At 37.0% G+C, this 11,502-nt stretch overlaps 1 protein-coding gene across 1 annotated transcript in view; it reads left to right on the plus strand.

The window, feature by feature from the left end:
* Positions 1–11,502, plus strand: part of KAT6A (K(lysine) acetyltransferase 6A) — a 140,739-nt gene that overhangs the window by 100,363 nt on the left and 28,874 nt on the right. The window contains exons 9-10 of the mRNA XM_012001563.1: positions 4,821–4,936; positions 10,132–10,273. Coding sequence (XP_011856953.1) covers positions 4,821–4,936; positions 10,132–10,273 — 258 coding nt within the window. The remainder of the gene's footprint in view (positions 1–4,820; positions 4,937–10,131; positions 10,274–11,502) is intronic.

Genomic DNA, 11,502 nt, shown 5'->3' on the forward strand with positions numbered 1-11,502 from the left:
GCGATCTTGGCTCACTGCAAGCTCCACCTCCCGCGTTCATGCTATTCTCCCACCTCAGCCTCCCGAGTAGCTGGGACTACAGGCGCTCGCCACCACGCCCGGCTAATTTTTTGTATTTTTGATAGAGACGGGGTTTCACCATTCACAGGATGGTCTCGATCTCCTGACCTCGTGATCCGCCCACCTCGGCCTCCCAAAGTGCTGGGATTACAGGCGTGAGCCACCGCACCTGGCCCCAGACCATTTTTAAGTGTGCAATTTGGTGGCATTAAAGACATTCACCTTGTTATGCAATCATCACCATCATCTATTTCCAGAACTTTTTCATCTTGCAAAACTGGAACTCTGTACCCATTAAACAACTCCCAATCCCCCCCCCGCCCCTGGTAAACATCATTCTATCTTCTGCCTTTATTAATTTGTCTACTCTAGGTACCATAAGTAGAATTATACAATATTTGTCCTTTTGTGTCTGGCTATTTCACTTAGCATAATGTCACCAAGGTTCATCTGTATTTTAGTCTGTGGCAGAATTGCCTTCCTTTTTTCTTTTTTTCTTTTTATAAGACCGAGTCTTGCACTGTTGCCCAGGCTGGAGTGCAGTGGTGCAGTTTTGGCTCATTGCAACCTCTGCCTCCCGGGTTCAAGCGATTCTTCTGTGTCAGCCTTCCGAGTAGCTGGGACTACAGGCACGTGCCACCACACCCAGCTAATTGTTGTATTTTTAGTAGAGTCGGGGTTTCACCACGTTGGCCAGGATGGTCTCAATCTCTTGACCTCGTGACCTCGGCCTCCCAAAGTGCTGGGATTACAGGAGTGAGCCACCGGTGCCCGACCACTGCCTTCCTCTTTAAGGCTGGAGAATATTCTCTTCTATGTATGTACCACATTTGGTTTATCCATTCATCCGTCAGTGGATACTTGGGTTGTTTCGACCTTTTGATTATTGTAAATAGTGCTGCTATGAACATGGGTGTGCAAATAGATACCCATATACAAAGAACTGCTTTCAGCTCTTTGGGGTCTATACTCAGCAGTGGAATTGCTAGATTATGTGGTAATTCTGTTTGTTTTTTTGAGGAACCATCATACTGTTTTCCACAGCAGCTGTGCCATTTTATATTCCCACCAGCAATGGGACAAGGGTTCTGGTGTTTCTACATCTTCACCAACATCTGTTATTTTCTGGTGTTCTACATTTAAAAATAATAACCATCCTAATGGGTGTGAAGTAGTATCTGATTGTGGTTTGATTTACGTTTTCCTAATTATTATTGATGTTGAGCATCTTTTCATGAGCTTATTGACCATCTGTATATCTTCTTTGGGGAACGGAAAGAAATTTTTTTCCAACTCATTTTGCAATAAGGTCCCACTTGACCTGAACTGAGTTACTGGCAAAACATGATCTCACCTGACGTGAGACTATTTATATTCTTTACTTATGCCAGTTAATGTGAATATTCATATGCTTTGCTAAAGAAATTTTAGTGTGTCTGATTATGGAGTGCTGCCCCAAATCCTACTAGGGCTATACACATGCATATACTATACACATGTATGTACTAATACTTCTATAAAATTAGAAAAAATCAGAATTCCAAAACACATTCTACTCTAGTCCAAGGGTTTTGGGTTAAGAGTTTGTGGACTTGTAGCTTCATTTCTTTGGAAAACCAAGTTCCAGGTTTTAAAAACTTACAAACTTTGGGAATTTAGAGAGGAATTAGTTGAGGGCTATCTCTACTTCCGTCACATCTCAACCCATGTCATTCTTTTCTGTCTTTATGCTTCACTTGCCGTTCTTGCCCCGGTGCTTTTGCCTCTTAACCTCTCTGAGGCTTATTTTTTTCATCTGCAGAGTGGGTATATTGTTTTCTACTTTGAAGGATGGATTGTGGGGACCAAAGGAGGTAATGACATAAGGCTCAGGTCAGAGTCTAGCACAGTACGTGCTCCACAAATGCTGATTTGCTCTAGTTCTTAAATTCATACTCTCTCTGTTGTGGAGCATGTGAATTCGTTCTTTCATACCTCTTTCATCATGTAACTTAATCCCTAATGAATGGAATTACTTACTGTAGTGTTTCTGTGTGAAAATGTTCAAATGCCAAAAAGACATCTCTTCTCCCCACATTTCCCAGCCTCACACTGATAATAAAGAGTTACCCCCCTCTCTCCTCAAAACATTGCACCCCCATGGGGAATGGAGAGGTAAGGGCAAATGAGAGTGCTCCAGTGGACAGATGGGGGAAGGCAGCAGCTCTGTGTTTACAAAAATTGTTAAATTATTTACACAATTTTGGTGTCCCTACTAAATCGAGAGTTGGAGATACTACAAGAATGGCCTTTTAATGTTAGAAATTGGAATTAGATGAGTCATTTAATGGAAGCTTAATTTTTTTGTAGAAGAGTAATAATCTTTTCATATAAACCGGTGGTAATAAAAGCTTTATTATCTAGCAGTAGGCATAAAGTTTTCTTTTAGTTTAGCCCAATTACTAGTGCATTTAATCTGCCCCCTTGCCACTCCCTATTAGTTATCTTAGATTAAAAGGTCAGTTCTTGCCTGGAATGTATGTCTTCTTTTAAATAATTTGGCATATTTAAATCAGGAGGACATGAAGTGGCAGAACTTGAGTTAAACATTTAAATATATTTTGTGCCCTTGGTTATATTAGACACCTGCTGCTTTGGAAAGTGACATGTTTAACGAAAACGTACTTTGGCTGAAATGTTAAAATAAAATGACTTAGCAAAGATAACCTTATAGTTCAGATATGACAGTTTGATTTTGGTTAGGACTAGAATGAGTGGTTTCTAGGTAGCCATTTCTTCCTCCCTGTGTAGAGAGCCTTGCTAATTTTTAAACCTTCGTAAGAGGAAACACCCTTGCTGTGGAGGCTTGCTCAGGGGAGCTGGGAGTGGAGGCGGGCTCGCACATGAGCGCATGTGTAGGAGCGTTTCGCGGTGCAAAGGTTAAGGGCGGATGTGGGCAGAGGGGAACCTCCCACAGGTCCCATTCTGGACAGACGTGCGTAGTTGTGGTGATGTGCAAACAGCTGTACTGGAACTGGATATCCACTTTCACGTCGGGCATCCGCCTAGAAGAGCAGCTGGCAGCTGATGGGAACACCGTCAAACAACAGGCAGTGTTGCAGCAGGTGCCTGACTTTGACTTTCGGGCTTTCTATCTGATCCTTGCCTCAGGAAGTTAGATCTGGTTTCTGGTATTTGGTTATTTTGCAAGTTTCCTATACTGTTGTTACTACTTTGAGTTGTGAAGATAGATGAAAAGATACTACTTTATGAGTTATAGTAGTTGATTCTAAAATGTAGTTTCAAGAACAGCCGTTAAAAAATCTTTTTACAAAGTTCTGTTTGGGTTTTGAGAAATGAAAGAAATCTTACTTTAACCCTGTGTTATGTATTCTTTATTGTTTTTGTTTTTGTATTTGGAGGAGCCCCAGTACTTGTTGGTGTTATAACACAATTCATCCCACAAACAGATGTTTGTCTTTTGTTTTGAGGTGTCTAAGGAAGAGCTTGAGGTTTCACTTGGCTACATTCCAGTATGAAACCTGAGTTAAGTCCCTTGGCCTTTTATAAAAGAGAACGGTTGGAAAGACCAGAGAGTTCTCTAATGAGTTATGGTGAAGTGGTGAAGAGACTTCTTTTTCAGAAATGAATTTGTGTAAAACCAATGAATAAAAATCTCTGTTCTTTTTAGTTTTGTTATAAAATATGTGTGTGTGTCTACATGCTCCAACAAGGAATTTTTACTAATCTCTTAGTGGTCTTTAAAGTATAAAATTGAAGGATAATTTCAGTTGTCCTTTTGGGGAAGAGTTATTAATACTTGTATTTGGTTAGGCTAAACTCTTTGTCTTTTGCTTGTCAATTAGTATTTATAGAGCATCCATGATAAATCTGCATGCACACACATGGACATGAGTGTGTATATGCATCTGTTGCTAGATTGGGTGCAGAGCAAGTCACGTTGCCCTTGAGTTAACGTGTTAAGACCCTTGACAGCCTTTGTTTTCTTGAGCTACGTACTTAGGTTTGAGTTTCTGATCTAGAAAGTCAGGGAAGTCATAAAGGCTTTAAAAGTTATTCTCTGTTTGGATAGTGTAGTTCAGATTATTGCAGGGATGAGGGGCGTATAGATTGTTTTCATTGTAAAGAGAAGGTAGAAAAAAGAAGGTCTATATATAACAGTATCTTTTTCTTTGGTTAAATCTATGCAGAGCTAGTAATGAAGGGAATTTTAGGCGTAGTATAAAATGAAGACTCTCTTGATATTTGTTTTGTCTGATTCTTTTTATATTTCTCTTAAATATCTACTTTCCCAAACTAGAAAATCATCCTTTGTGTGCTTATGTGTTCAGTAGGGCATCTCCATTGTTGTCAGCAGAGGCAGTGTGGTAGGACTTCAGCAAATATGCAGTGTCCCTCTCCCTTACTTGTAAATTATTCTTTATCTTATATCTCCAAGTAGCAACAGTTTCTCTTTAATATTAAGTCACTAAGAGTGAGTTTAGTTGAGGAAAATATTTTTAGTGTTATTAAATGTAGAAATGCAGGAACACCAAATGCATTTGTTTCCAAGAGATTTATTAGCATTTTTATTCTTCATCTGGGTGCTCTATTTAAGGAATAATATAACTTATTTCAAAATATGTTAGCTTGTTCTAGCTTTGTTTTTGTTTTCGTGTTTCTCCTTTGGAGTCCTGAGAAGACAACATTTAGATTCAGAACTTTGTTATCTCAGTGTGTCTAATTTAGCTAACTTTTGAATGTATTTCTTGACTGCACAGAAAGTTGGAGTGACTGGTCCCCCTGATCCACAAGTCCGCTGTCCCTCTGTCATTGAGTTTGGGAAGTATGAAATTCACACCTGGTACTCCTCCCCATATCCTCAAGAATACTCAAGGTATGTTTTGAGAGACCAAAGTTTCAGTTGATTAGCCTTTGATCTGAATATTTATAATTTGGCAAACTTAGTAAATGGTGTGTTTTCCCAGAAAAAATTGGACAAATGGTGTAAAATTATATATAAATAGTTTGGGCTTCCAGATATATTAATAACCATTGATCACTCACCAGCTTGGTGGCGCTAAAGTGGTCTCATGACTCAGCTCTGAAATTGACAAGTTATGTAACCTTAAAAGCTGCCCAACTGCTCTGTGCCTCAGTTTCCTCATCTATAAAGCAGAGATAGTAATAGTGCTTACTTCGTGGGGTTATTAAGACCATTAAATGACCTACAGCATGTAAATCACTTAGAAAATGGTAAGTGCTCAATAATGTCAATTATTATATTTTTTCTTTATGGTTAAAATTAAAAGATGAAATAAGATGAGATCAGAAAATTAAATACTAGTTAATTGAAGTGCAGTAGTGACATTAATGCTCTCTAATCTATAAACTACTTATGCCTCAGTTTCCCATTTAGCAGGGTGTTACAAGAAATAATACGTCATGGTGCTTTGTGGGTTAAATACATGTTCAGAATATTCTCATCCTGTAAGTTTTCACCCATTTAGTAACATTGCCTGTCCAAAATATTAGCAAAATTTATTTAGTACTTTACAATATATTGAGTGCCTTAACATGGGTTATTTCCAAAAAAACTAGAAATAGGCCAGTATAGTTGTTAAAAGGGCCACCCAGTAAAACTCATTTATCTTTTAACTTTTTCTTTCCGTATAATAACTTGCTTCTCTAGTCTATAGTTGAAGTAGGAAAATAAGGGTAAGAATGCCATTTCAGACAGCGACCTCAAAGTGACAACAAACAAAAACAGAAGAAAAAGCAAAACTCCGGGAAACTAACATACAAGCTCATGAAACACAACAATTGAGGGCCATTTACTGTAGGATCAGTTATCCCCAAACACTGTGGTGTGTCTTCAAGGCAGCACATGGTATCATGAGCTGACAACAGTTAATCTGACGTTAAGATAAGGTTACACTGTATTTGCATTTCCATATTATATATGTACATATATTATACATATATATATTATGTATAATATGTATTATTCCTCAGGAGTTCTGAATAGCCAAGATCTTTTATGACTGAAAAGAAATATGGCAAGGACACGTCGCCTGTAATCATTCAAGAGAATGATGAGAATGGAATAATAAACTGTTGTCTTTTAAAATAGATGTTTAAAGGATTCATTGAAAATGTAACTTTTGTTCTGATGAGATTTTCATTAGAAAGAGGTGTGAGGAGACTATCAGTAAAAGAATAAATAATGGCATCAAAAAATAACTAAAAAAAGTATAGTACGAAACAATAGAAAACAGAAACAGGGTAGGAACTTGTAAAGTTCATCAACTTCCTTAAGCAGTTTTAGACATTTTCTGTGTATTTTTTCATCCATTGGGTAGGGTTCTTTGAGTTTTCAATTAGAAAATATCCTGTAATTTTTAATAGGTTCTTGAGTAATTATGACTTTTTGCTATCTTTATATTCATAGTTCTCGGTTACATTTTTTAAAAATTATATTTATTTAAGTGAACTTGAAACTTGAGGTGACTAAAATGTTTGGAGATCTTACATTTTCCAAATAATAAACCTCTATTCTTAATTTTGTTACTGCTTATTTATTATTTTGTGCTAAACTACTTATAAGTTATTTTCTTATTAAAGGTTTTAAACACTGTAACGTACAAAAACAGGGCAGTAGGAGCAAACAAAAATGAAAAGATCACAAGAACAACCTCTTTTGGGAAGTGAGATTATGCTTTAGGGAATGTCCTTTCATATCCAAATATTTGTGTATGCATTGTCTAAGTAATCTTGTATCCCTGTCTTTAAAAATCAAAACAAAACAATGAAGCAATAATACTGTTTCATTTGGAGCAGTGTGATTAAGTCTCAGACATTATGGAGTGTAAAACAGGGTTTTAACTATGAATTTCTCCCACAGTGCCATGTGGTGCCCACACATGGCAGAGACAGGTTCATCATGAAACCTACTCTGCCATTAAGAGCATGACATAGATAGGCTTAAGGCAAAAGAAATTGTCATCATGGGATGCCCTCTGCTCCTGTGCTGCTTAGAGCTTAGCTTATAATAATCTCTTTGCTTTGAGATCCTAAAGAGGCAGATTCCTAGGTGATAGAGTAGCCTAGGAAGATTCCTCTGCCTTTTGATTCTCCTCTGGGCTTTATTTGATGCTTAGATTATGAGATTGTCACTAGAACCAGTTTAATTATTCTCATCATTCTAGTTACTGAAGAAGAAACCAAATAGGATCCCTAATGCCTTTGGCTATTAAATTATTGAGTAAAATTGATGAAAGAAGAATACAAATAATAATTGTTAAGCAATAGCAACTGTTATTACCGTCCATTGAGCTTGGTACTGGACTAAGCATCTCTGGTGTAATTCCGTGAGATGAATATTACTGTCTTCATTTTGCAGACCTGGTCCCAGACAGTACAGTGTATAAGTGGCAGAACTTGAAACTCACTTCTCTCTTACTACGTAGCCATAACCGTTAACCACTGGGCCTGTGCTACTCCATGTAACATGTATATCTAGGTTGATCTCACTTGACTTGTACCATAATCTTAGATTTAAGTAATATTTGGTATAAATTATATTGTTACATTAAAAATTTGCTACAAGTTGACTGCACAAACTGCTACTATGTTGCGCCATGTTCAGAAGCCAGAAAGTACTGTAGAAATTCCTGAGAATAATAATTGCATCATTCTAGAAGTTAGAGAAGCACGCCCAGCTGCAGCACAGCCCTGGTTCCATGGGCTGGGTTGTCAGCGTTGCGGCAGACTTTAGAATAAACTTCCAGTGTGGAGGTGACACTTCACGTACAGTTGATCAAAACCACCGTACAGCTACATATTTGATAGCTGAGACCTAGGTCCTGCCAGGAAGAAGATCACTAAAAGCAGCCCCCAACAAGATTCTCCAGAGCTAGGAGTATTCATAATCGTTATAAATACATTTCATTTCATGCAGTCTCATGTTCTTTCTTTATGATAGATCTTTTTTCAGTGAGAGAACGGCAGTTGTTTATAATATTACTAGAAATATTTTGGTTTTCCAGTAGTGTTTTTCCAGATGATTCCCTTTAGATTAGCAGTGTCATCCCAGTGGGCTTGGTTCTAATAAAGTAAGGGGCTTTTAAAATGTTTCCAGCGAGAACTGGATTGGAATAAAGTAGATCACAATGCTTGTTTTCAGTTTACTATTTTTCACATAATAAGGTTCACGAAAGTTGTTTCTTTTTTTTAATCATCAATTAAATGCCATACATGCCATACATCTTGCCATTCTAAGGAAGTGGCATGAACTCTTCATTTACTGGAGAAGACTTGACAGTAATTTTCTCAGAGCTTTTATTTCTCCTGATGTTTCTTGAGCAATTTGGTTACTGTGACAGCATTAAACATTTTTGGCCTTCTCTCACAGACCTTAGGAAATAAATTGTACTTTCTTTCCCTCTCTCCCTCCCTCCCTTCCTTGCTCCCTCTCTCCCTTCCTCTCTCCCCTCTCTTCCTTCTGTTTCCAGAAAAGTAATTAGCATTTATTGAATGTTTTCTATTTTTTAATTGACAGATGAAATTGCATATATTATGTGCAACATGATGTTTTGAAATATACACGTTATGAAATACGACTAAATCTAGCTAATTAACATAAATGGTACTTTATTTTCATGTCTCTGTGCTAAGATCTAACAGTTGGATTGGATGCTGTTAAAGTTGGCATTTATCTTTACCATGATTTGGTAAATGATCTGTCACTGTTTTTTACTCTATCATTTTTACAAAAATACTTTAAAAAGCACAAAATTTTTAAAGTTTCTCAGATTCGTATCATAGGAAGTATTTAGTTGTAATATTTAGCCCTCAAAGTGAAACTGTACACAGATAGTGTTACTTCTGTATCTTCATGCCGTGACAAGTTAAGACTGCTCATTGAGAATTTAGCACAGGTAAGAGGTAAGTAAAACAGTTAGGGAGGGAGGTGCCACCCATTACATCTACATAAGGAGACTCATTCTTCCTCTTCAAAAAGAAATTAGTCAGAATCCAGGTATTCAGGAAGGTGGTCTCGCAGTTATAGGTCACCTGTAAGGCTTATTTAATACATTTAGTGCTCGTATTAGATGATGAAGTTTATAAGGAGCCATTTCATTCTGTAGTTTGTAGCTCTGGTGGTGAAGAAGGAGAAACCTCTTCATCTGGTGATTCCTCCTGAATAGTGGGGCTTGAGGCAGAATGCAGTGGAAACAAAGTAGCCAACGACACATTGCTTTCCATGCTCTTAGCTCCTGCTTCTTGACTTTAATTTATAGTGCCAGTTCATTATTTGTTTCACTCAGTGCTTAATTTTGGAGTGGTTGTACTAATAATATAATTACAAGTTGTATTGGTGTGGCTAACATTAGAGATTTTGAAAAACAATATTGTATACCATAGATGTTTAGTAATATTATAGTACAAAAGTTCCTTGAAAGCTTTTAGTGTGCTGAATTGAATGACAGTTTAAAAAATAAAAATAAGATGTGAGATTATATGGGAAGAATTAATGCACATTGTGAATCCCCCAGGAAAGGTGGGAAAAAGCATGTGCCCTCTTGCCGTTATTTGAGCACGAAATTCTTAGTACCTGCAGGATTCGTGTTCCGTAAATAAACCTTGGGAAAAACTTTAATAGAATGTTAGATGTTTTCAGATAAATTGTAATTATATTTTAAAAGCTGCTTTCAAAGTGGGAACTTGAAAAAATAGTTGTGGTCTTCACACAAACCAAACATTTTTGTGTGTGTTAACCTACTTAGCAAATATTATTTGCTTTAATTCTAGGGTAATATTTTAAGCATAACTATCCAAATTGATAGCAACTAAATTAATTTTTTCTTTTCATCTCAGTACTTAATATGAGACAAGATACAGTAATTTATTTGAATTATATATTTTGTCATTTTACCATCCAATATTTTTGCATATGCAGTTTTTTTGTTTTTTGTTTTTTTAAAACCTGTTACCTGGGTAGTAATGAGAGGCAAAAAGATGATAATTGTGCAAGTTTGAAATTCTCTAAAATATAAAGCCCTGTCTTTTTTGTTTAATTATCACTTACAGGCTTCCCAAATTGTATCTTTGTGAATTTTGTCTAAAATATATGAAAAGTAGAACTATTCTGCAGCAGCACATGAAGAAATGTGGTTGGTTCCATCCTCCTGCCAATGAGATTTACAGAAAGAATAATATTTCTGTCTTTGAGGTAAGGTAGATACTTAGTAATTGTCCTCTAATCCATTTCAAAAGTAGGGCCACCTATATTGCATCTATTGTGCAACTTACTATTGTCTTACTATTTTATGTATCACTAAAAAGGAAAAAGTTCTAATTACAATTTTTAAAACTTCATTTGATTATAAAATACCAGTTGATTTTGCATAAAGATGTGATAAAAGTACATCTTAGAATCTATGAAATATGGCATTTAAATGAAAGGATTTCTATCACTTATTTAAAAGGAATATCTCACAGAGCTCTGTTTAATAGTAAATCTTAACGTGATAATGATGATGTGTGACCTCTGCTCTCTGATTCTCTATTGCTGTCAGTAGTGCTCTTGATCCTCAGTTCTGTGGTTTTCGTGCCAAATATTAATTGAATACTTGCTTATGTGCCCTGTTACTTACTCTAACAGTAAAATTTCAGATTGTCGGGATCCCCTCAGTCTCTCACTTTCTTGGTCCTCCCTAAGACTCTTAAGTGATCAGTAGAGGAGTTCTTTACCTTGGGAGAAGCTGGGATAGGTGTGGTATAAAATACTGTTTGAAAAGGATATTAAACTACCTGGGTTGTTTAGGAGTTCTGTTAGTATCCCAGACAGTGTCTTGGGAGCTAATGTGGGCATCCATTGGCATTTTGATAAAAGAGAAAGCTCTGGCAACTCCATCAACACAGACAAGGCTGCCAGGAGTGAAAGAGCAGAGTGCTCCTGGGCCTGGCCAACCTGGAGCTGCATTTACCACATGATTACTTGAGGAACCCACTTGGTACTTCTGCTTGGCAATAGTTAGTACCCCCTCAAGTAGTTTTATCTGGGTTCAAGCCCGATCGTGTAGTCAGATTGCATTGCTTCAGGCTGCTGGCATAGATTAGACTACATAGTTACATCTTATTTTACCTAATAAATGTATTTTAGAAGGATTGTATTTAGATCTTTCGTTGTGTTAAATACTTTGAAAATGAAGCTTGCTATCCAAAGGATTGCCACAATTCATCTTTTTATTAAAGCAAAAATTGCTCTTTTAAAACCAGATTATCACCTCCTTATCTGGCTGTTCCTGCTTTGTTGAAGGTACGGTGTTTTATATATTTGGTTGTCTTAAAACAGTAGATACCAGCCAGGCGCAGTGGCTCACGCCTGTAATCCCAGCACTTTGGGAGGCCGAGGCAGGTGGATCACGAGGTCAGGAGATCGAGCCCATCCTGGCTAAC

Source organism: Mandrillus leucophaeus, unplaced genomic scaffold (assembly GCF_000951045.1).
Source record: "Mandrillus leucophaeus isolate KB7577 unplaced genomic scaffold, Mleu.le_1.0 Scaffold664, whole genome shotgun sequence".
Taxonomy (NCBI): Eukaryota; Metazoa; Chordata; class Mammalia; order Primates; family Cercopithecidae; genus Mandrillus; species Mandrillus leucophaeus.